Below are 22953 nucleotides of genomic sequence, written 5' to 3' on the forward strand. Positions count from 1 at the left end.
ATTAATCTTTCCTTTAGTAGTTTGTAAAGCAAAGTTGTCTATAAACTGACTTAAGATACCACATTTTAACGTTCTGAGAGAATTTATATTTGATGATTTGCAGAAACGTGGTAGGTTTCACATTTTTGAATGAAATTTATAACTCATTCCATCATTCAAAGTAATGCCACACAAGGATATGATGAAGCAACAGTTTAAAGTTTAGATTAAAATCTTCATATTTTCTTCAGAAAGGTTTACCTGTTGTTTTCCTGATATGCATGTAAACAGGTGTTTGCATAGTACTAGCCTAAGCTTCTTTGCAATCAACTTAAAAACACAGAAGTATTCTGAATATCACAACACAAATATCAATAAACAATTTGCAAAGCACCTAGTGTTCGTCCTGCTTGCACCAAAAGTCAGACAATGAATTCCGTACACAGCATGGCAGTTCCCCCCCCCCCCACCTCCATTCGTTCATTCACAAAAACATGGCTGTAGCATGAAATAAAAAATTTATTGGAAACATTGTCACCAATCTATTGAAAAAAATGTTCTCCTTTGCCAATCACCCATATTTATCCAAAAGATCTTAAACAGATGGATCACTTGCACACATAAATGGGAGAAACTAATAATCAAAAAAGGCACAGGTATAAAATGTGCCCATGTGCAAACAAAAACAATTTCCATTCACAAAATGGGGGAAGGAAGGGTGCCACCATAGTCACCAGCAAACAGATCTCCTTCATGCAGTAACATCTTAACAGCTGCCATAAACAGAATAACATAACACACCAAGACCCATCTTTTTCATGCCAGGTTCCCAGTGAGGGTACTTTCAACAAGTGTTCCAATCTGTTTGATATCACTAGGTAACAGTGGGCACTGTCGTGTGATAAGCCTATCAAAAGAAAAATGTAAAAATAGTTCTCCACTAGTAAATTTCTCCCTAAATGCCAGTCTCAAACTAAACAGACGAGCATAATTCTTGCTCCCTTCTCACAGCTATGCTGCCATGGTTAAGTGTTTTCTGTAAGTGCAATGATGGAAAATTCTGATCCTGTAAGAACTTTTATAGCTCAGACAGCTTTCTTGAGTTCATCTCACCAGTTGAGCATACTGATGTATATTTTTTTTTAGTGCCCATTTAGTGATGCAGACAACAGCTTTGACAGAGGCTAGACCACAAGGAGATACCATTAATATCGGAAAAGAACCTCAGTAAATTTTAGCACAAAATTGAAGTTCATAGGAAGACAAAACCAGAGAGTTGCTAATCTTCATGTCTGCACACATTTTGCAGAGTTTGTCCCTAAGTCTCCTTACTTATAAAGAAAAATATTGAGGAATTTTCATCTCAATCTTTGGCAACATTGACATTACTAACAGTAGAGTGTCTTAGGGGCAGATTTTTAAAACTAGTTTTTACAGAAAATGTTTCACTAGCTAAAAGGTTAGGAAAGATCAAATAAAGTAGCTAAAACTCATTTACTTTCACTTAACTCTTTCACTCTTGATTTGTATTGTGTAGTAGATTGTGTACTGCTGCTGCATCACAAACTGAGTGGTGTCCACTCTGACAGCAAACGAGTTATCAGTTATGGTTATCAGTGTCTAAATGAAACCAAAAATACTCCACCAAAAAGTGCAAAACGTTTGATCTCCTCACAGCATGCAAACTGTACACAAATTACTGTCATGGCAGCCCAAGGTTAGCAACAGTGAAGTAAAAGCTGACACCTTCCAAGTCAGCACACTTAGGAGGAAGTCACCTTTCCTACTGGAACTAGTGTTACAGATGATATCATCAGACTAAAGATTTACATACCTTTTTCACTGCAGTTGTTAACAGTAACAAAGATGAGTTGCACGCCATGACAAAGGGTTACTGATGATACTCAAGGACGTATCAATATAAGGCAACCAAACAATGTGCATATCAATGTTGCATACCCAGACGATAATGATTAATGGCTTAAATTGAACACCGAGGTGCATGTCACAAGCAGGGGGAAAAAAAACCAAATACATTTTAAATAAATAATGTACGATGAAACAAAATGGTCAGCAACAAATGTTTACGAAAAAAACTTTGCTCAAATGAGAAATTTTTTCTAAACCAAAAGATGTGTATTAGTTTAGTCCTTGTTACTCCTCGAGGAGCATAGGGCCCCAAAAGATGTGTTTAATAACCTTTTTTCATAAGTAAGGAAATTGTTTATGGTGATAATATTGAGGCAGTTTCTTTAAATTACTAAAGTAGCATTGTCAACATTTACATTTTTTGCTGAAAATGAAAATGCAACGAAAGATACATATCTCTGTTTTTCTTTTTTTGTAATACTAATGATTATGAAAGTTAACATTAGGAATAATAATTGCAATACTCTGACTTCTACTTCTTTATTACTTGCTGTATCAGCATAAAAGAGATACATCAAAGAGATGACCTGAAATCTTAAACGAATGCTGCAGAAAGAACATATCTGACACACTGACCAAGAAAAAGCCTTTACACAACCAAGAAAAATAAATATGTCAGTGGTATTTACAGGCCTTGGCAACATCAGGAACAAGAAGTAAATCCATGTTTACTTGGTATACCCTTCATATAAAGTCACTTACACTAGTTCTTATATTTATCACACAGACCAATTTTTGTTAAGTCTGGCATATATGAGCATATATGCCGGACCAAGTGAAACAAGTTATTATAAGGACCACATATTTTCTAAAATAATCTCTTAGTAAATCTATTTAAAAAGAAAATAGTTGTGCAAATCACATTGACACAATTCTCACCATATCAAGAACAGATTCTTTAAAAACGATGACACATTTAAGAAATCAACATTTAAATTAGTTTGAAAACTAAAATGTTACCCTTCTCTCTCCAAGTAATCAACTTTGAAACAGTTTTTCTTAAATGAAACAGACAATATGAAACAAGTAAAAACTATACTAACACATGTACCATTCTAGGTCAAACTAATAAACAACCCATGCAAGGATAAGCCTTTACAGTATCACATTGTTGTTAACTGGCTTGAGAAAGGGAACAACTGCTACCAATGTGGTTATTACAACTCTGCATGCATAATGTACACACACACTTCCAGCTTCTGTCTCCCACTACCCCTCCTGGAAAAGAAGCTTTGGTCTCTGAGCAAATTAACGCACAAACCACACACCCATGCATTTTTGGCTTTGGTCTTTGAAGCTGACTGTTCACAAACAACAAGCATGTCATGAGTGCAAGTTTCAAAGCATCAAACCATTAAAGCATGAAAAAAAAAAATTTCCTGTTGGCCTGTGGGGAGTCCGTAGCATGTATGCATGAGTATACAAGTTCATGCCAGCAGAAAAGCACCACCAGAAATTACTGTATAACAAACAATTAAGACTGTACAAAGCACTAAAAATATCACCAATATCCAAAGCTCGATGTTAAAACCAGCGCTGGAAGCACACCAATAAAAACTTGTAGTTGAAGTGGGACAGAAAATTACAGGGTCAAGTGAAAAAAAGAAACTGCTGGAAATCTAAACCAAAACATTCAAGACAAACCTGAACACAGTCTTGCTAAAAGGATTGGGTCACATGTTTAAATCAATACAGTCTGGTTGAAGAATAGGAATTCAGTGATACACAAAGGGTACACCTATAAATTTACCAGACACAAATAATGGGTTGATGTAAGAGGTGTGTGGGTGAAGTAAATAATGATTCTTTTTCTTGTTCCTAAACACCCCCACCCCAGTGGAGCACAGGGCCGCAAATAAGGGTTACCCCTAACCTTCAGAAGTTGGGGGTGGGTGGGAGAAATGAGGTAAGAGAGACCAGACTTTTCTTAAGGCCAGCTTTTTTCATGAGTGGGGTGCCCATCACCATTCATTCTCGATGCTTAACCTTTTCCTCAAATCTCTATGAAGCCAGGTACCCATTTCCAACAGCTGGGTCAACTGGGGGTAAGTTTGCCATGCCACAGGGATCAAATTTACTAGTGTTCTAGCTATTCAGCTATCAACTTCTTGAAGAAGTTGGTGCTGGGGTAGGGGGGGAAAAGCATTTGGGTAATACTTAAATCACTGCTGACAAAGTCTATTAAACTCAAATGAGTCACAAGTAAAAGCAAAAACAAAGCCAAATTGTCTGGCCATTAACTCCCTTCAACATCCAGTTCAGACATTACCTCCCTTTAACGTAGTCCACCCTGGTGGACAATAAGTTGGCTGTATTACACAGTAAACTTTAGGATTTAGTTTTAACCTGTTACGGTGTGAGCAAGAAATGCAGTATTATTTACTTTGTGCAATTAGCACATACAGTAATGAAGTGTCAAGATGAATAGTTGTAGCTGTCACAACAAAACTACAACCTGTGACAACAAAACTGAGGCAGTCATGTGAGAACAAATGTTTGATGCACATTTTTCAGGATCTCTACACAAAGATGCATCTAAACCCTTCACACATTTGTAGATAACTTTAGCAAACTGAAAACCAAGCAATAATTCTAATTCAAGCGGCATTTTATGATTTGTCAAATACCAAACAAAAGAAAGTCATCTCATTTTAAAAAAGAAAAATATCTGTTCTGAGAATCATACCCTTATTTTTTAATGCTTTAATGCCCAACAAAGAAGTCATAAACAAACACTGTAGCAGCATGTTGTAGATAGAACTTGCATGTGAAGTATATTATGAACTAGTGACTAGCATCCAACTATCCTATGCATTTATAGAATGAAATAGCTGCACAGGCAAACACTCTAGTAATCTACGCAAAACTTTTATAAACATAACTGACATATGTCATTGGTTCTGTTAGCTACCCACAGAAGAATAAAGGACTGCATCCATTAACACTATCGCCCCATAATCAAGCACTACATGGAAGGCTTTGACATTTTCCCACAGACCAATAATAAGATTATGACTACAGCTAAAAATGCTGTATTTCAAACACTGACTACACCAGTTGGTCAATAATGCACCTTGAAGGACTAAAAATACCCAGCAAGCCCAAAAATTCTCTTTGAACACATTTCAAATAATACTTCAAACTTTTCAAGTCAGGATGTATATGACATAGGAGGAAATGAACCCTGACCTGTGAAGCACATCTCATGGCACATTTCCTTGACTTGTCTTTGTGAAGTGTCTCTCATACACACACACAAGGTTTATTGCACATATGCATAAATGAGTCTAATATAAACATTCTGGTTTAAAATATAAACCTTTTGAGAATGTATGCAAATATTAATAAAATGCTCATAAACCCCTCATATCATTGTGAAACTTCCAATGGGGAACACAGGGATTGGGGAGCTAAGGAGAGGTAGAAGAATGAGGCAGGAGAAAGAAGGCTACAGGAACAAACAGGTAGCTGAAGTAACAAGTCACAACATAGTGAGAACAGGACATTATTTACAGTGTGTGTGGGCAGGGACTTGCCACTGACCACACTACATCACAGAAAACTGCATTTTATTCTTCACCTTGTAAGCTTGTATCAAAACTTGTTTCTTGACAAGTGGGGGGGGAAATGCATACAAGAGTAAAGCAAAGTCTTCTTAGCAGCTGAAGATCTCACAAAAATAAATAAAAGAAATTAATAAAAATCTATCAACACTTCCTGAAAACACCAATTGCCTTTGATGCAAAATCTGTGCAAAAGATGTAAGGGACCAAGATACCTGCATATTATGAACGAAGGCAAATGCATATTTAGCTCCTGCATGAACAATGAAAATGCAAATTATTTTGCTGCCATGATTACAGACAAATGAAGGCAATGCAACCAATTCCACAGTGGTGATTACACAGGAAGACAGGCAAAGCAATGCTAAGCATTTGGCTTACAGGCTCACTAACTTACAAACAGAAAATGGTGTTGCAGATCTGCAAAAGATGATAATTCATGTTTACACAACAGTGATGTGACTGCAGTGGTATGGTGCTGACAAACAAAACAACAACCCTTCTGAGACCTGTACAGCAGTCTGATCACCGGCAGGCCAATCCAATCTCAACACTGGCCCAGTTCCAGCCTACTTTCTACAAGTGCAAATCATTACACAAAGTGTCCCCGTCACAAGTGTGTATATCACTTTTGAATGTTTATGTCAAAGAAAAACCATGTCCTCTGAACTCTCATCTTTATCCATTTATGTTTGCTTGTATCAGCCTTGGAAATGTTCATACACATGTTTTCATATTGATACATGCATACATCCCTGGTGTCTATGCAATGAACATTTCATGCCAGTGTCAATGAAAGCCACCTGAAGAGATGTTTTCAAGGTTCTGTTGCTGCATTCTGAAGGTGTGGCAGTTTGTTTGCCATACAAATTTGTCCAGGTGTACCTCTTATGAGCATCACAGATGCTTGTGTATCAGCAGTGAAAGAATCTCCCCAGTTGCTGGAAGACATCCTGAATATGTCACTAAGCTCATTAGTCATTCATAGCTGAACAGGTCCTGAATGCTTCTTGTGTTGTTTTTTTTTTAAATTAAAAAAAAACCTATGTCAAGATATCTTAGTGAAAGATGAACATTATTTCCAAGACCATCCTGTTGACACATTAGATGTTCGGCAATAAACACCTGGGATCTCAGCAACCAACTATACAGGGTACAAATTCTTGCACAAGATGACTACGTGGATGAAGATGAATCACAAGAATGCATCAGTAGTTTGCCAAAAAAGTGGGATCAATGGTCGAGAGTTTTGCTGACAGAAAGGCATGAATGCAGAAGATTAGTGTCTGCAGGTCAGTGCATTCCAGCTCCTGGTCCAAAATACAGGAAACAATATTGAACTGTGTATCAGGCAGCTGTTTCTTCATACATATTTAACTCTAAAATCTCACTGTTTTATTATTTATCTTTACGTCCTCCCCCTTAATTTTAACTCAAAACATCCAACTGATCATATGAGTTAGGGCAATGTGAATTAAGAATTAAGATTTCACTAAAGTGCACTAAGTACATGTTTTCTACATAATGAGGTAAAGGAACCAACAGCAAAGCGAAAGGAATTTATAAAACTACACAAGACCAACAGGTAGGATAAGAAAGTGATACTTGCTAAGGCGAAAAAGTAGATGGCTCCACCTGCACTGGTAAAAGGCTTAAGTATATTAAGCATGCTATATCAATGCATGAGACATCATAATCATATTCAGACAGCTTATTTACCCGAGTGTCCACCTGTTTGGTCATGTCATTGTTGAACTGCAACTTGAGCTTGTTGCGGCCATCATCGGAGGAACTCTTCAACTGAGAAAATCGGTATGTCCACATGAAGCTCTGCACAGGAAAAACAGCATACAGAAGCCATTTAGCATGGTTCTTATTTTGATAAAGATGTCAGCAAACTGCGAAAAAGAAGTAGGGTTAATGCATAATACCTGAACCCATATCTGCAAAGACCTCCTGGACTGGCCAACATATACACAGGAAGTCTTAAAGTACACATATGATATTCACTCACTAGTGCTTCCTACTCCCAACACACTCTATCTCTCACTCGCTCACACATGCAGCAACCTATGACTGAAAAACAACCTCACCTTTGTCTGGTGGTCATAGAGAGAAAATCCTTGGTCCATGTCCAGAATGAGACCTGAAAGGTTACCCCGCCAGGTACACCCAAATGTCTTGCTCTGTGAACAGCATGGATGGCGGAAAAAATCTTCAGTTTATCTATCCACATTATTTTCTTCCTTGTCTAAGTCTCTTATGATTGTAACAGCACCAGACTGCAATTATTGTAAAAGATTTTTACGCAGAAAGAGCAGTCTGTTCTATTTTCCCATGTGCCAAAAACTGAATGCGACTGATTACTTATATTTTCGTCCCCATGTGTAAGAAAAGAGAGAACAATCCTGTTAAATGTTAAATCCATGAACCACCACAGATGTCAACCCAATGCCCTCACAAACCTCTCCAAGGGCAGAACCAGGGAGAGGTGGTAGATACTACACCAGAGAAAAGTCTCAGTCTCATACACCTTTTCTCAACTAATCTATTGGCATCATTACACATGTTCACAGAGAGCTAACTTGTAACACCTGTACAGCTTCAGTATCAACTGCCTAAAAACATGCCATGCATATTTGGAAAATGGAGAAAAGGTTGAGGCCTCATTAGTTTACCTAAAATCAATTATGCATCTGTACAGTTGTTTTAACAAACATGTGTTAGCAATTAAAACAGTGACTCAGTAACTACCTTCTGAATATACACCAGTAGTTGTAGCTAGGTTCATGAAGAATACAGGAGGCTGGGTAGGGGGATTGGTGTTTTACACTGTGCCAAACAAATAGGGCTCCATCATAGCAAAGAAGTTAGTGCTGTAAACAGATGCCACATGCAGAGAAGAAACAGCATGCTTGAGATGAGAGCTGAACCCAGAGAGCCAACCTTTACTGTACTGGTGACCATTGCGCCACTGGACAGCCTCCTCCACTAAAGTGATAGTAATAGCACGGACACAGCCACAGTGTGGAAGACAAAAAGTAAAAGTAAGACAAGCTCACCACTAAACGTTTGACTGCCGTGTTGCTGGCATGGTACCAGGCCTTCTCAAGATGCAGGAGGTCAGCTCGACTGTCCAGCGACAGGCAAAGAGACTCACGGGTTCCTGTCTGAATGCAGCAGCAGTGCTGCCTGTCGTCTGGAAGTTCTGTATCCTGTATGCATGAAGCAGAGCAACTGATCAATGGGTTCTGTGCCCTTGGCGCAAAGAGGACAAATAACAAATTTTATCTGGATCTTATTCCCACCTCAAAAAAAAAAAAAAAAAAGTTTGCATCCATTGCACTTCTTTACAAAAGACATAGAGCTAACATCTCTTGAGTACAAACTGTGGCCATAGCTATGAGTGATGCAGAATGTTGGCTTATCTGATAAAAGCTATTTGTTCTAAAAGCTACTTTACCTATACACATAAACTGTAACATAAACAGCATTAAAAATAGAAAATCCCATTGCAGTGACCCTTACCTACCTTTAATATCTTGAACATGCATTCATACACCTTGTGCTTGATTTCACACCTGGACCAATCACCTGCATGCATCTGTCAACAATAAATAAAGATATATGTAAAGTGCATGCATACATTCTAAAACTGAGGATTTTCCTGTTGTTTGAGATAATGCTCAACACATCTGCATTTCTGCCTGCTCCTTGAGCAAAAATGCACTTACTGGGGGATGGTCAAAGAGGAAGACATCTGAAGATTTTAAGGCCAGAAACTTGGGCTTCCATGGCTGCTGGTGCCGGTCAGCAGGCATCCGCTGGTGTGTCCACACCATGTGCATTATCTGTGGCAAGAAAGGAAAAGAGTGATTTTCATAATAAGACAATCATCTAAATTACTTGTCAGAAGAGTATAGCTTAAAGATCTTAACAAAAGTAAAATTTATTTGTCCACTTAAGAAACGCTTTTCAATAACAAGACAAGGCATTCTAACTTATATTCCAGCTTTATGTAGTTCAGTTAACATGCATGTGATGCAGGCAACAACTCTCTAGCTCTCTGGAATCATATCATTTAGTTTCATAGAGAAGGTTTTTCTCAACATGGTGGGGATAGTTTATAAAGGGACAGAAAAACAGAGTTTGTAATATTTTCCGATTAAGTATTGTTTTAATAATAGATTTAGGTAAATGATGGTTGTCTTAAAGACCAAATATCATTTATGAGACCAAATCATTTACTTACATGATCAGCAGGAGGCAGCAAGCGGTTCGTCATCTGGATCTGACATGACAATCAGACAGACATAGTACACGTAAGTAGAACATGTACAGTACTGAAAGTGAAGCCATGTTTACACAATCTAAACACCTGGCATTTCTCGTTAAAATTAAGTTGATGCAAGAATGAACAGAAATTAATTCTTTTTATGTTGTTTAAAAAATGAGACAAAGGATCTTTATCAACTTGATTATACCATCTGTGTCAGCAAAGCCTGGGTATTAGATGTAATGGCTTGGATCCATTCAGCTAGTTTGCGGTTGTCTGGGCAGATGACTGGTCCTGACTGAGAACCATCCACCCCAATCACTTGAAATGAGTTGCTTCTGCACAAAGAGCAATAGCACAGCTTTAAGAAATCACTAATAACATGCATCATTTTAAGGTCCATGGCTTCAGATGTTGTCAGCTGTACTCTTGACTTTCTGATGACAAAGACCCATCAGTAACTAGTTCTCAACAGACACAAGTGCAGGTTGGGGGATGGGAAGGGGGAATTGAATTTTTAGGTGTTGCAGCGAGCCCTATACACAGATCTGTATTGGTGACAAGTGCTAACTGTTGCACCACGACAAGTAGAGGTCTGCTCTCTTCCCTATGGAGCTTTTTGTCATAAATCAGTGTTACCCTACCTGCCACAACTGTAGAATACTCAAGATAATACATTACTCAAATAAATCTTCTAAGAGTCTTCTGGAGAGATTAAAACTCACCTGAGTTTATCTGTGCCTGCAAGGTATCGTGTCAGGCGTGCATATAAAAGAGGGATAGTTATTGCTGTCATCCATTGCTTCTCTAGTTTTGGCAAAGCAGGTATATGCCGCACCCCAAGACTCTGTTTAGGGACAGAAGCACAAAAGAATTCCATGGCATACTTCCTTTCATATTTTTTCCTCACACTCTTTGACTATAACAAACAGGGGATAACATTTGAAAGTTTTCAAAGCAAAGTGCAAAAAATTAACATTCATATTTTTCATGACAAGATTTAATATTTGATGAAACTTTGCATATCTTTTTCTGATATGCCAACATGCCCCTTTCTGTACAAACACATGCAAATATACATTTCTGTGATACATTCAAGTACATGTGCCAACATATTTTTATTGTGTGCAAGTATGTCTGTTGATTTCCTTCCTTTTATGACATGGATGCAAGTACAGACCTCATCACCAGTTTCAGGCAGTGTAACCACAGCAGAAGCATCTTCTGCTGGCTCCTCACGCTCATCATTCTCTGCAGATTCAGGCAGATCCAGGCATCAACCCAAGAGTAAAGCATGGAATAAAAATGAATATTAACAGAATGGATGGCATGATAGAATGACAGCAGCAGCCAACGAACAATGAAAGGAATACAATTCATCAGTACATTGAGAAATCAGTCAAAAATAACTGACTTCTTAGAATTATAAAACATAAAAGAAACATGAATACAATAGATGGAAGGACTAATCATCAGTTCAATCTAAATCTTAATTGTAATAAATATCTGGATAAATAGACATCACTATAACTATTTCTGCATGCTCATGAATTTGACATGTTCAAGATCTATGACCTTTCAACCAGCTCACCTTCCAGTCAAGCAGACACGATAATGTTTACAGATCCTGCACTTACTTTTGTTGAGGAAGTGTGATGCAGGACGGAAGTGTCGCACAGCCAGTGTCACAGTGTCCCCCTCTGCCTGCTTTAGCAATGTCACCACTTCATCATGGGTACACGTTTCTACATTGATGCCGTTCACCTGCAAAAGGCACCTACAGATGTCAGCCAATCTGGCAGATAACATTTAATAAACCTTTTTCATCATATCTCATCGTCATCAACATTATTAGGGTAAATACATTTAAGTCATTTGATTCCAAGCAAATAATAAATTCTTACAGTAATAAAGTGAAGCATAAAAAGACAATGAAGAAAAAAACTCTAAGCACAAGAGACACACCTGTGAAATCTGAAGCAGGCTGAAACATGTGACTAAGAAAGTGACTATGTGACTGTAAAATAGACACAGAGGCAAAGAGTGAAAGAGGACATGCATCAAAAGGCACTTGCTCGTAAAATGGCATCTCCAACTAGCAGCTGCTTGCAGTGATCAGCAGGTAGGTCTTTAATGATACGGGAGACAAGAACTGGTAAACGGTGCTCTGCTCCTCCCTTTACACAGAGACCCAGCCCTCCTCCTCCTCCTCCTCGTTGGATTTCAACCTCTCTAACCTGTCAATCAAATGTACCATAAATAACACTATTTAGAAATCATTAATAATTTAATGATGCACATGAGTCAACTGCACAAACTTTCAGTGTGCATATTCAAGTAGAAAAGTTTCAAACTAGTTTAATACAGGTTCAGTGATTTTCAGTCATAGAAAATAAATAACATAATATCAAGAAATATACTGTACCACATTTCTTAGAAATAGGAGGAAGTTATTTAAAATATCATTCCCTTGAAAAATTGTAACATACCCTTAAATATGACAACTATCTTTTTTAGAAAAGGATACTCTCAATAACAAAGAACACTACCTTCTTGTTATATACAAACTGAGCTACTCTGTTTAGGTAAAAGCCTCACCATGTTGAGGAAGACTTCGTCCTCATCTTCCAGGGGCATGTTGACCCACTCTTCTTTCTGAATCAGTAAGGCATCAGGGTACAATACCAACTGTACTGTGTGCACCTGGTTGTGCCCATCCTGCACATTCAGCACGCCTTTCTTTGTCTGCAACAGCACCAGGCACATGACTTTGATCTTTGTCCCAACATTTCTACTACAGCTCTCCCATATTTTAATCAAACTACAGAGTCTGCTAACTCTGCCTGGACCCCCCCAACATGCCTGTCCCAAGCCCGGATGAAGGAGGAGGGTTGGGCGTGGGGCTAGCAACCCCACCCTGTAAAACAACCCCTGCTACATAAGCCGCAAATACAACACAAGCACAATTTGGCCCTATGCTCTACTGGGGATGATTAGGAAGAAGAAGACAGAGTCTGCTTCTTTCAAAATTAGTGCGATGTTGTGAAAGTTCTTTTGTGTCACCAGTAATACATTTATTTTATTTATTTTATCTAAAAATGATATTATATGGTTCTCCAACTCTTTCAGGATAGCTAATTGATGATCAAGTGTATGAAAAAATAAATAAAGCATCCTTATCTTTTGTGTTACTAAAGCTGCACACACTTGTAAAGTCTGCTTTACAACACTGTACCTCTAGGTTTCCAAAACAGCTCCTATGAAAAGTTCTTTTACATACTGAAGAAACATTTTCCAAGTATGCAACAAGGATATTTATCAAGAAGAATTATAAAGTTTATAAATGATGCTTCTACAGGCACAGACAACAGAAATAATAATTAGCTGCATTAGTATGCCACAAACATTAGTTGCTGAAGACTAAATGCTGGTTATCAGTATATTACAAATGAAAATTAGTTGATCAAGAGGGTAATATCAATAATCTGTAATTGTGTACAAGTTAGTAAGGAAAATACTAACAAATTAAACTACATAACACGAACTATCTCTCTCTCTTATACACTAACATTTAATGCTTAATTCTGCAACAGCTTCTGATTAAAAAAGAAACGATTTTATGATACCTTCAAAGTGAGATAACTATAAATGCCAAATTATGGGTATTAGGCAATCTACGACAGTTTCCTCAAACCAAACAATGTCTCTGTCAAAAGCTTAATTTAGTATTCTGAATAGACATATTGTGTTAATAATCATAAAAATGTTCTATCTGCCTCATAATATACATTGAGCTTTTGTTGTTACTTTAGTAACTTGCTGCATTTGTTTGTTTGTGGATTTTTCGTTTTAGTATATAACTCAATAAGACTAGAACAGTGCATCAAAGGTTATTGCATAAGTTAGTGTTTGGGTTAGGTCTGGAATTGGGGCTGATGAAATGGCAACTTGTTGTCATAGAAGTAGCAAAAGAACAATTATGAATAGCATCATAAAGGACTTGACATAAAAGCGTTTGCCTGTGTCTCCCTCACTTGTGTTTTTCTCTCATTTGCTCTCTCTCCATTTCTCTTTTTTTGAGTGTGTGTGCGGGAACGCGCGCGTATGCGCGTGAGTGTATGTTTTTATCTGTGTGTGTGCGTGCACATGCGTCCGGACTGTTGACAATGAATCGAAGCTCAATTTTCCGAGGATTGCAGTACTAAACTGATAACACAGACTCATCTACGCCAATAATTCGATCGCACCAACTGTCAACAATTAATGAATTGGTGAAAAATCCTGAGATTTCAGAAGTAAATAATTTAAGAAGATTCGTAAAACATGCAATGTGGAAAGCGTTTTATTTTTCTTTCTACCTTCCGCCACTTGACTGCATTCAACAAGTACTCCTGTAAATATTCGCGTCCACTAAGCTCGCCAAAGCTGTGCTACCCGCAAGCACACAGAGCCAAGCAGACGACAATCAGCCACGAACAAAACATATTATAAGGACATCTGTCACACCAACCTCTTCCATCTTAGATAGCTCGATCGTGCATAAACGCTTGAGACGTTATATGATTGCCACTCTCATCAAGGAACGTCCACATTCTGCCTTCCTGCTCCCCGACGGCACTGACGGTTCCAAATTCGCCTGGAGGGCACCGAGATTGTAAGGAACCATTTGGGGATTCAGAGTTTCAGGAATGTCGTCCTTGAAGAGATTAACCATTTGGGTATGTTCCACCCCACCCCCACCCCACCCTCAAAATATTTAATTCTTATACTGATAATGATGGTGTATCGTTCAGTTCTATTTCGATTTCGTTTTAATCGTAGATTGTAGACAGTTCGTAAATACTTGTTAATTTTGGTTTTATAGCTATGATATATATATTGCCATTAATTGCTTATTCAATTGTTCAAGACAGAGATTTTTTTTTTAAGACGAAACATCATTTCATCCAGTATGTAATGTGTTGAAAGACTTAATGCTGATGGGCAAACAGAAACGATCTAAGCAACAGTACTATATTCATCTTCAAGTACCCGAAGGTTGACACACACCTTTAGAGATCACGTACGTCCTTCTTTCCCAATAGGCTTTTTATTATATTCTATTTTAATTTTATCCCTGTGCAATTTTAAAGTACAACTTCTGTGCTAGTTTGCATTCTTGTCTGTACATACCATCAAGCATATCGCGACATTCTGACACGTTATTCATTCTGAGCATCCTATGCTCACCATTTCATCCTGAGCATTTTGTGCTCGTTGCGCTGAGCATCTTTTCTGTGCACATTATTTCAGTCTGCGTATTCTATCTGTGCTCATTTAATGATGAAAAATAATGTGTTCATTATGTCCTCCAGCACGTCACATTTATGCTTATTATTTTATTCCGGTTGTTCTGTGCGCATCGATCATTTCATTCTGAGCGTCCTATAGGCCAAGGAGATGAACTGTTTGTGTGGTTTAACAGCACAATGTACAGCGCATCTGGATTTTATCGTTTACACAGAACTACTCTTGAACACATCATGGGGTTCGCACGTTAATTTTGTGTAACATCAGCAGCACCAGACCTTCTCATCTGTGGCCGCAGTAGCTAGCTTTTCTGTTCACACTCTACCCCCCTCTCATTCTCCTACCCTGTCCCTTACCATTGATCCCTGGTCACACACGTACTGTGTCGGTCACAACTGGTGATCGATCTTCGTAGTCAATCCCTTAATTACTCCCAGTTTTAATCAAGCACAGGCCGCTCCTGGATAGAACTAGTACGGCGTCATCATCGGGTCGCTCAATCAGGAATCGACAGATTAAGAGTTCCCAACCCACTCACCCGCGGACACACACACAAAAAGACTGGTGGGGTGCACTTTGTTTCAAGAAATTACATATAGGTCTGCTGGACCGGCGTACTACAAAGAAGACAATGTAAGATGGATGCGAACGATTTGGATGACCTAAAAGCATTAACTACCCCAACTCTTGTCAGCACATTCTGAGCATTTGACTATTAGTTTCACTTTGAGCATCGTGTCCGTGTTTCTCACTGCATTCTGAACATTCAATTATTTGACGAGGACACCTCCCTAGGGTGGTGATCAGATGTGCAAAGATAAGGAAGATGGATTAGACATTCTATCATGGAACAGGAAACATGAGCGAAAAGACGGTCCGATTCACTGTAAAATCAACGAAAGACAACAAGTATGACTGCGACCAACTCTGACAAGCGACAGGAATGCGATATAAATACACAAAACGACTTTTGAGACCGACTTGGTGTAGGTCATCACCTGCTGATGTGAAAGAGGGAGCGGAAGAGAGATCAAAGGTTACATTACGGGGCTGTAAACAGGTGCCACAAGCAGAAAAAGAACAAGCCACCCGAGACGAGATATGAAATCCTTGACGAACAGATAACAATGTACAGGTCAGACTAAAACCAGTATTCGTGTGTTCTTTTCCAACTGTTTAGCTTCGGTCCGATTACTGTACCGACACATGGAGCCCGAAAAAAAAACCCCTACGCTGATCACGCCAAAAAGTAATCAAATCACGAAAACTGATGAATAATTTATGAAACTCAACTGTTCTCTCTCTCTCACACACACACACATACACGCAAACAAGAATGTGCGTTTTACATTTGTCTCAACTCTTGACATCTGCCGTGTGGCTTAACGAATTTCTTATGATTTGTTACTTGAATTTATAATTATTATCAGTACATTGTTCAAAGGAGAAAACAGACGCAATAGAGGAGGGGGAGGGTATGATCGTTACCCTCTATCGGCGCTCCATTCGATCACCCCTTCCCGCCACTCCGTCGCTTCACGCACGCGACACTGCGCGTGCAGCCGACGAATTTTCGTTGTCAGCCGAGGGCCAGAAGCTTGTGCCGCATCCCCATCCTCTTCTGCTGCACGACAAACAGGGTGACGACTGGTCCTCGAAGGGTCGCAATCAGCTCTAAACTTTCTCGTTAGTGCCAGAGTTTGTAATTCAGCTTAGGTTTGTGGGCATTTCCTAATGTTGTCGTTAGGGTTTGTTTTGTTGTGTTTTGTTGTTGTTGTTGTTGTTTTGTTTTGTTTTGGGTTTGTGTTTGTTTGTTTGTTGTTGTTTTGTTGGGGTTTTTTTTTTTTGAAGGGAGAGTGGGATGGGAGTAGGGATCTGTTTTGTTTTTGATGATGACATGGCATGAGCATTTCAAGACGGATACTCTCATACTTTCGTCTGTGACTATCAAACCGTCGAGCTACACAGCAAGTGAATTGTCTAAGGAGAGGGAATTCAGTCTGCTGACCGGAGTGGTTTCCAGACAAGTTCCTCCGTCTGTCAGGGTCGAATGGAAGGTGGAGATGGTGCAAATGTCTGTCCTGGCAGGTGAAGATGATGCGAGTGATGTTGTGTACATGTTTCCGACAGGTCAAGATAATACGAGTGACGCTGTTTCTTTTCTGTCTCTGGCAGGTCAAGATGGTGAGGGTCACAATGTGTCAGGTGGCGGTAGCCACGCTCTTCCTGTGCGCCGCGGCGACCATCTTGTACAGCGAGCATCTCTGGCTGCGGGAACGTTGTAAGTACTCATGCTACTGACCTATGTATGACGTCAGGAACATCCACCCCCTTTCTCCATTATGAATATTCTTAAGAAGACGATATAGAAAATCTTTTTTAAAAAATGACACTCTAGTTTTCTTTCATTTAAAACAAAGAAAGAAAGGAAAATAATATAATCAGCAGAGAACTGACTACAAAGGTTCAGTCGTTGGTGTCCCTTTTCCAGTAATGATAAATTTAAGTGTGCTCAGTGTTAGGGAAGAGTCCTTCGGAAATGCTCTTAATTATACTTTCAGCTTTCATTAATTTTGCACCCAAACGCCGCTGTCGCCACAACAACCACCTCCACCACCATAGCATCATCATTTTCTTCTTGTCAACTTTTTGTCTTCTTGTTTACTTGGCATCATGTTTTCCAACATAATTTTATCAACCCTCTGATATAATCGCCATCAACTTCAAAATCGCGACAAACTCTTACCGTTCGATGAAGCCTTCCTTGTCGCTTCTCGCATCTACGGCAACACATTGCTTAAAGCACCCACCTGTTTGACGGTTGCAGCCAGAGAAGAGAGGAGTGCCCCGGTGACCACCTTCTCCATACCTCAGACCTGCAACTGTACCAAAGAAGTCAGCACCGCCATCAAGCAAGCCGCAGCCGCCAGAGCGACGATAGCCAGTGAGTTGCTTCCCCTTGTTATCTGATTATCTCCCTCAGCCCCCTCTTGCCCTCTTCTCTATTGGCGGCAACGGAAGTTCTTTTGTGTAGCGCAATATCCCGACTGTTCGGCAAGACGCCAAGAGTGTTTACCCAAAAAGAGTCGCTAAAATCATTTTAAATCACAGATAGTGATGAAGACGAAGGACATGGAGATGACACACACACAAAGATGTGCCGTGAATGCTAAACTTTGAAAAACAGGTCATTGTTGTTTGTTTGTTTCGTCGGATCAAGAGAACTTGACCAGTAACTTCACATATGTGTCGTGAGAAGTTGCTCATCTCTGGAGCTATGTGCTTGTGTAGTTATTCCAGTTGTTGTAAAGTGACATTCCGAGGGTCTCAACTTCAGCTCATGAACCGTGCCAAGCGGCTCTCATTACGACGCCGTCAGTTTTAGCTGATGAAACGCGTGTTTGCCGCATTCCGACGGCGTCAGGCTGAGCTACCTGCACTCTGTTTGTTTAGTGGCAGATAACTTGGCGAACATGATGCATGAAAGGTGTCGGGCGATCGGCGAGGGTTGGGAGAACAATATAGCCACAAGGTCGTGGCGGTCGTTGGCACGAAAGATTCAGACACATCGTCTTCACTACGGTTGAATGTATTAAATGTAGCTAGTGTGTAGGAGTGAGAGAGAGAAGAAGAAGTGTCCTGTTCACTATATCGAATATGAGATGTAAATACATATTTCCTGGCAGCAATACCCACGCGGAAAGTTCTATAAATAGACTGCTAACAAATAAAGATAACACGACAGAAATGCACGTACACGTAGATATCCTTATTAGCTGCTTGGTCATGAGGTTCACTGAGACACCGGGACTGGCTACAATTTTAAAACAACAAAAATCCTCTTTCAATTCTTCTTTCCATTCAACAACTAAGGATAGAGTCATTAGTATCTACAATGCATCTACATGTGGCATCTGACGCTACCATGATAGAATTCGTAGACCTTTTGTTTACTACACCACACTCGACAACACGTTTTCTCTTATAAAGAATTTGTTAATTATTATCAGCCTGATCACCAGCACATGCTTCGACCATAAGTCGATAAAAGAAGAAGAGAACTTCAAACTATTCGTAGCCAGTAATTTATTTACTTTAACACTTGCGTGTTTGTTCTCACGCAGCATGGGGTCACCTGTGTGTGTGTTTGTGTGACACACTGGAAGCCACGATATGCTCTGCACAAGTCGTTTGAACGATGCTCATCTGGACATAGCTTACGTTTTCTCGACGTGACCGCCACGTGTTTTATTGTTGTTGTTGTTGTTGTTGTTGTTGTTGTTGTTGTTGTTATTATTATTTACTTGGGCATATGCACTTCTGTGCTCTCATAGCAAGTGGGCGCACGCCTGCGCGTGTACTTTGAGATTTGATGGTCACCACACCAGGTTCTGGACAAGTCTTTGGGATCCTAACGTGGATGTTTAGTGTTTAGTTATCCGCCATTTAAAAAAAAATGCGCTACGTGCAAAAGATGCCATTGTCGAGCACAGATAAAGCAGAAGTAATGAGGTACAACCTTCCAATTACATACAGGATCATTATAGCTGTCATACCACATGTACCAGCTCAAAATGTGATGTAAATCTTTGGCTGCTCGCTGCATGGTGATGGCCAAATGATAATATTAAATTTCGTCAGTCGATGCACTTCGCGCGAAGGGACATACCTACATCGATTAAAAACCCGAGCACTCGTACCATGCAATGAACACCTGTTCGTAGTCAGTTAATAGAGGCGCTAGTCCCTTCTGCTGCCTCACCACTACCACCACTCCCACAGACACATAAAAAATGCCGATAACATTCTAATCAAAACGATTTTTCGTTTGCCAATCTGCACAGTCTGCTGCCTATGGTCGTCTCATGTTCGCGAAGAATATAAAGTACACAAGATGTAAATACTTATGTTAATCAGACATATCTGTGTACAAATGTGGTCTCGCGAGTTTGACCTCTTTCTGTGCATGGTGATGTTTTCGGAGGTCCCACGAGAACGAAAAAAAAAAAAAAGGGGGGGGGGAATGGTGGTGGTTGAATAATACTACTTCTCTACTTTGAAAAGTATCGCGTGTAGAACTTTACAGGTTCATTACACAAAATTACAAACCATTACTAGCCGTTTGATGTCGATGCATATAAAGGAAATACACACCAATCTTGTACTATCTAGACAGAAGTAGTACATTGCATTTTGGGAAAAAAAATTCTCATCACTGCAAGTCCTCTTCATGAAAATCATTTTTATTTTAATACTGAGCTTCTACGGGGGGGGGGGGGAGGAATGGCATATGATAATGAAAATTATAATGACTATAATGAAAAATGACAAGGACTCGTGCAGGTAGTTGTCCTTCTCTAAAACACGCATGATATGCACTGGGTGGCAACTTGAAGATAGCACAGTGGTGTAGGAAGATGCTCTGCTTTGGAGTAAACTCCATGCTGACAGTGAACGATGTTCACATTCGTGTCCCCTCAGTATCATTTATGAGAGAGACGCTGCCCCGCTCGTCCCCCTGGTTCCTACGCCACTGAGCATGCTACGATTTTTTATTTCAGAAAACATTGAAGGCACCAACAACTACCCCACCAACAAACGTCAAATCATCGTCCTCAGCTATGGCCGTAGTGGCTCGTCTTTCACAGCAGACATCGTCATCCAGGATCCCCGCACTTTCTTCGTCTTCGAGCCGCTCTACAGGGTCATCATCCGCTATACCGGAAGTGACCAACTGCATGACGTCAGCATAGTCGGAAAGTAAGTTTTTGTGTATGGAAAGAGGTCTGTGCATACATCGGATCTTAACTCTGTCTTTTTTCTTTTCTTTTTTTGTGCTGTTTTTTTCTATATGTCTATATATTTTCTATATGCAGATGTCTTCGAAAACGTTCATACACATGTTTCTGCCACGTTTTAGCGACAAGTTTGCTCCCAAACCCAACGAGAAAGGCGAGCTGGTGAACCCCGAGCCCTACGCCATTGAGGGTAGCCCCACCTACGCCAACTACTCCGTAGAGGCTACCCAAATCCTGCGCTTCTTCCTCACGTGCCAGTTCGAGTACCTCAAGGCAGACGACCTTCTCAACTTCATGTTCCTCAACCGCAACAACACCATCGAATTCTACAAGTGCTTTCGGGATTTCCCCAAGAACGAGGCCTACTTCCCTAAATATCTGGGCTGTCTGTGGAAATTCAAGGAGTTGTGCCTCAGTAAAGAAATCCAGGTATGTGATAATTACGAATAAGAAGACATCGTTAGTCTAGGCAATACTCTCACAATGATGGGGAAATATATAATTGCAGTAGAAATTTAATCAACAGCATTTAGTTGCCTATGTCATTATGCCTATGCCTATGTCATTACCAAGAGAACATTTATTATTATTTCTTGACAGAAAACTGTAATATATCATTGTGTTGCGCAGGTCGCCAAGGTTATCCGCTTCCCGGCGCGCATCCTGCGGCCGCTGATGGAGGAGTTCCCCAAGCTGAAGGTCCTGTACCTGGTGCGCGATCCGCGCGGCACACTCTCCTCCGAGATGACCATCCTCAAGACCTACGAGAAGACGGGCATCAAGGAGGCGGCCGAGACCTTCTGCGGCATGGTCAACGACGACGCCGAGAACATCCGCCTGCTGTCCGAGTCCTACCCGGACCGCATTCGCACCATCCGCTACGAGACGATCGCGCGCGACGCCGTGGCCGCGGCCCGCCGCATGTACGATTTCCTTGAGCTTAGCTTCACCCCCAAGATCGAGGGCTACATCCGCAAGATCACGTCGGCCAAGAAGGACGGCCACAACTTCTCCACCTCGCGCAAAGACTCGTGGGCGGCGGCCAACAAGTGGCGCACGCTCAGCAGCTACAAGAACGTTCGGGCCGTGGACAGCGCGTGCGAGGACGTGTACGACGCCGTGGGTTTTGTCAAGGTGCCGCGCGAGTCCTACCTGCGCGATATCAACACCTCGCTGGCCTCTCGCGAGTCCCTCATGGAAAACATCTAGCTTGCCGCCCTTTTGCCAAGTCTGTTGGGTCCCACCCTCCTACCTCCAGATCCCGGGCTAGACCCTCCTTTCCCCTTAAACTTAAAGCCATTACCGTACGTGTTTCCATATGCTTTGAATGCGTGCGTGATGTTGAAATCAGCGCGGCTGAAATTTTTTTCATGGTCTGTATACACGCCCTGACATTTCTGTTAAACGTGTGAAGTTTTGAGTCTTTTTTTAATATTTCGTTGTCTTTCCACTTAGTTAACTAAACAGACTTATACCGCAAGCAAAGGACAGTTTTACTTACATACAGCGCACACTGTATCCTGCTAGTTACCTAAATAAAGTAAAAAAAAAAAGTAAGACTACGATCGGGGAAGGCTTCAAATTTTCAGTCTCTGAACCGAAAAGTAGAAAACAAAGAAGAGACAAAAAGAAACGTTATATAAGAACAAACATGACTTTATCAGAGAAAATTTTTACAATAAACACCTTACTGATACAGATCGAGTGTTTCTTGTTCTTTCATTTCAATGAGCGGTACGTGTCATTTAAAAAAAAAAACCTGCATTTTTCATACGCTTTTACCACTAGATACTGGCATTACAATAGTTCCGATTCCTCTGAGCCAGTCCCCTTAACACACACACACACAAAACCACATCACATTCCTGTCCCTAAACGTTAAAGTTGCAGGGTGGTCAAAGTCAAAGAAAGGTAACGCGCCTAGTGATTTTCTTTTTTCATTTAGTGCTCTCCCTTAGTTTTGGACTTTTTGGGTTTCAGTCCGCGTCATTACAATTTTGGCTTCGAAATTTCAACATGTAAAAAATGTCACATATTTCCACGCTTTGGTGAAAATTTATACGCAACAATAATTATTAAAAAATACTTTAAAATTAGTGCTGCATGAATCTTAATAGAA

General features: G+C 40.1%; 2 protein-coding genes across 5 annotated transcripts; one reads left to right on the forward strand and one right to left on the reverse strand.

Annotated features, from left to right (window-relative positions):
• Positions 1-478: 478 nt before the first annotated feature.
• On the reverse strand, positions 479-17960 carry LOC112561379 (gamma-1-syntrophin-like). Of its 2 annotated transcripts, none has more exons than XM_025233847.1 (14): positions 17847-17960; positions 12346-12492; positions 11823-11984; positions 11385-11511; positions 10928-10998; positions 10473-10594; positions 9956-10085; positions 9724-9762; positions 9206-9322; positions 9004-9075; positions 8534-8686; positions 7565-7657; positions 7191-7301; positions 479-6781 (listed from the first exon to the last, which is right to left on the reverse strand). In XM_025233847.1, the coding sequence occupies exons 1-14, from the start codon at positions 17901-17903 to the stop codon at positions 6680-6682; spliced, it is 1503 nt and encodes a 500-aa protein (XP_025089632.1). In that variant the 5' UTR covers positions 17904-17960; the 3' UTR covers positions 479-6679. The 2 variants fall into 2 exon arrangements, with proteins under 2 accessions (XP_025089632.1, XP_025089633.1); XM_025233848.1 differs by lacking the exon at positions 17847-17960 and adding an exon at positions 14258-14394.
• On the forward strand, positions 14329-22535 carry LOC112561380 (carbohydrate sulfotransferase 3-like). 3 transcript variants are annotated; one of them, XM_025233849.1, is made up of 6 exons: positions 14329-14465; positions 17212-17317; positions 17864-17980; positions 20598-20796; positions 20957-21263; positions 21465-22535. In XM_025233849.1, exons 1-6 carry the CDS (start codon positions 14436-14438, stop codon positions 22041-22043), a joined length of 1338 nt encoding a protein of 445 aa, XP_025089634.1. In that variant the 5' UTR covers positions 14329-14435; the 3' UTR covers positions 22044-22535. The 3 variants fall into 3 exon arrangements, with proteins under 3 accessions (XP_025089634.1, XP_025089635.1, XP_025089636.1); XM_025233850.1 differs by lacking the exon at positions 14329-14465 and adding an exon at positions 15594-16752; XM_025233851.1 differs by lacking the exon at positions 14329-14465 and adding an exon at positions 15594-16722.
• Positions 22536-22953: the final 418 nt, after the last annotated feature.

The sequence above is a fragment of the Pomacea canaliculata genome, linkage group LG4 (genome assembly GCF_003073045.1).
Source record: "Pomacea canaliculata isolate SZHN2017 linkage group LG4, ASM307304v1, whole genome shotgun sequence".
In the NCBI taxonomy this organism is placed as follows: Eukaryota; Metazoa; Mollusca; class Gastropoda; order Architaenioglossa; family Ampullariidae; genus Pomacea; species Pomacea canaliculata.

Coding starts and splice junctions, on each gene's coding strand:
- LOC112561379 (XM_025233847.1), bottom strand. CDS start 17,903: ATGGAGAAGGTGGTCACCGGGGCACTCCTCTCTTCTCTGGCTGCAACC. Junction 10,999..11,384: donor ATCACACTTCCTCAACAAAA/GTAAGTGCAGGA, acceptor CTGAATCTGCAG/AGAATGATGAGCGTGAGGAG. Junction 10,595..10,927: donor TGCCTGAAACTGGTGATGAG/GTCTGTACTTGC, acceptor GTCCCTAAACAG/AGTCTTGGGGTGCGGCATAT.
- LOC112561380 (XM_025233849.1), top strand. CDS start 14,436: ATGTCGTCCTTGAAGAGATTAACCATTTGG. Junction 14,466..17,211: donor TGAAGAGATTAACCATTTGG/GTATGTTCCACC, acceptor TGTCTCTGGCAG/GTCAAGATGGTGAGGGTCAC. Junction 17,981..20,597: donor CGCCAGAGCGACGATAGCCA/GTGAGTTGCTTC, acceptor TTTTTATTTCAG/AAAACATTGAAGGCACCAAC.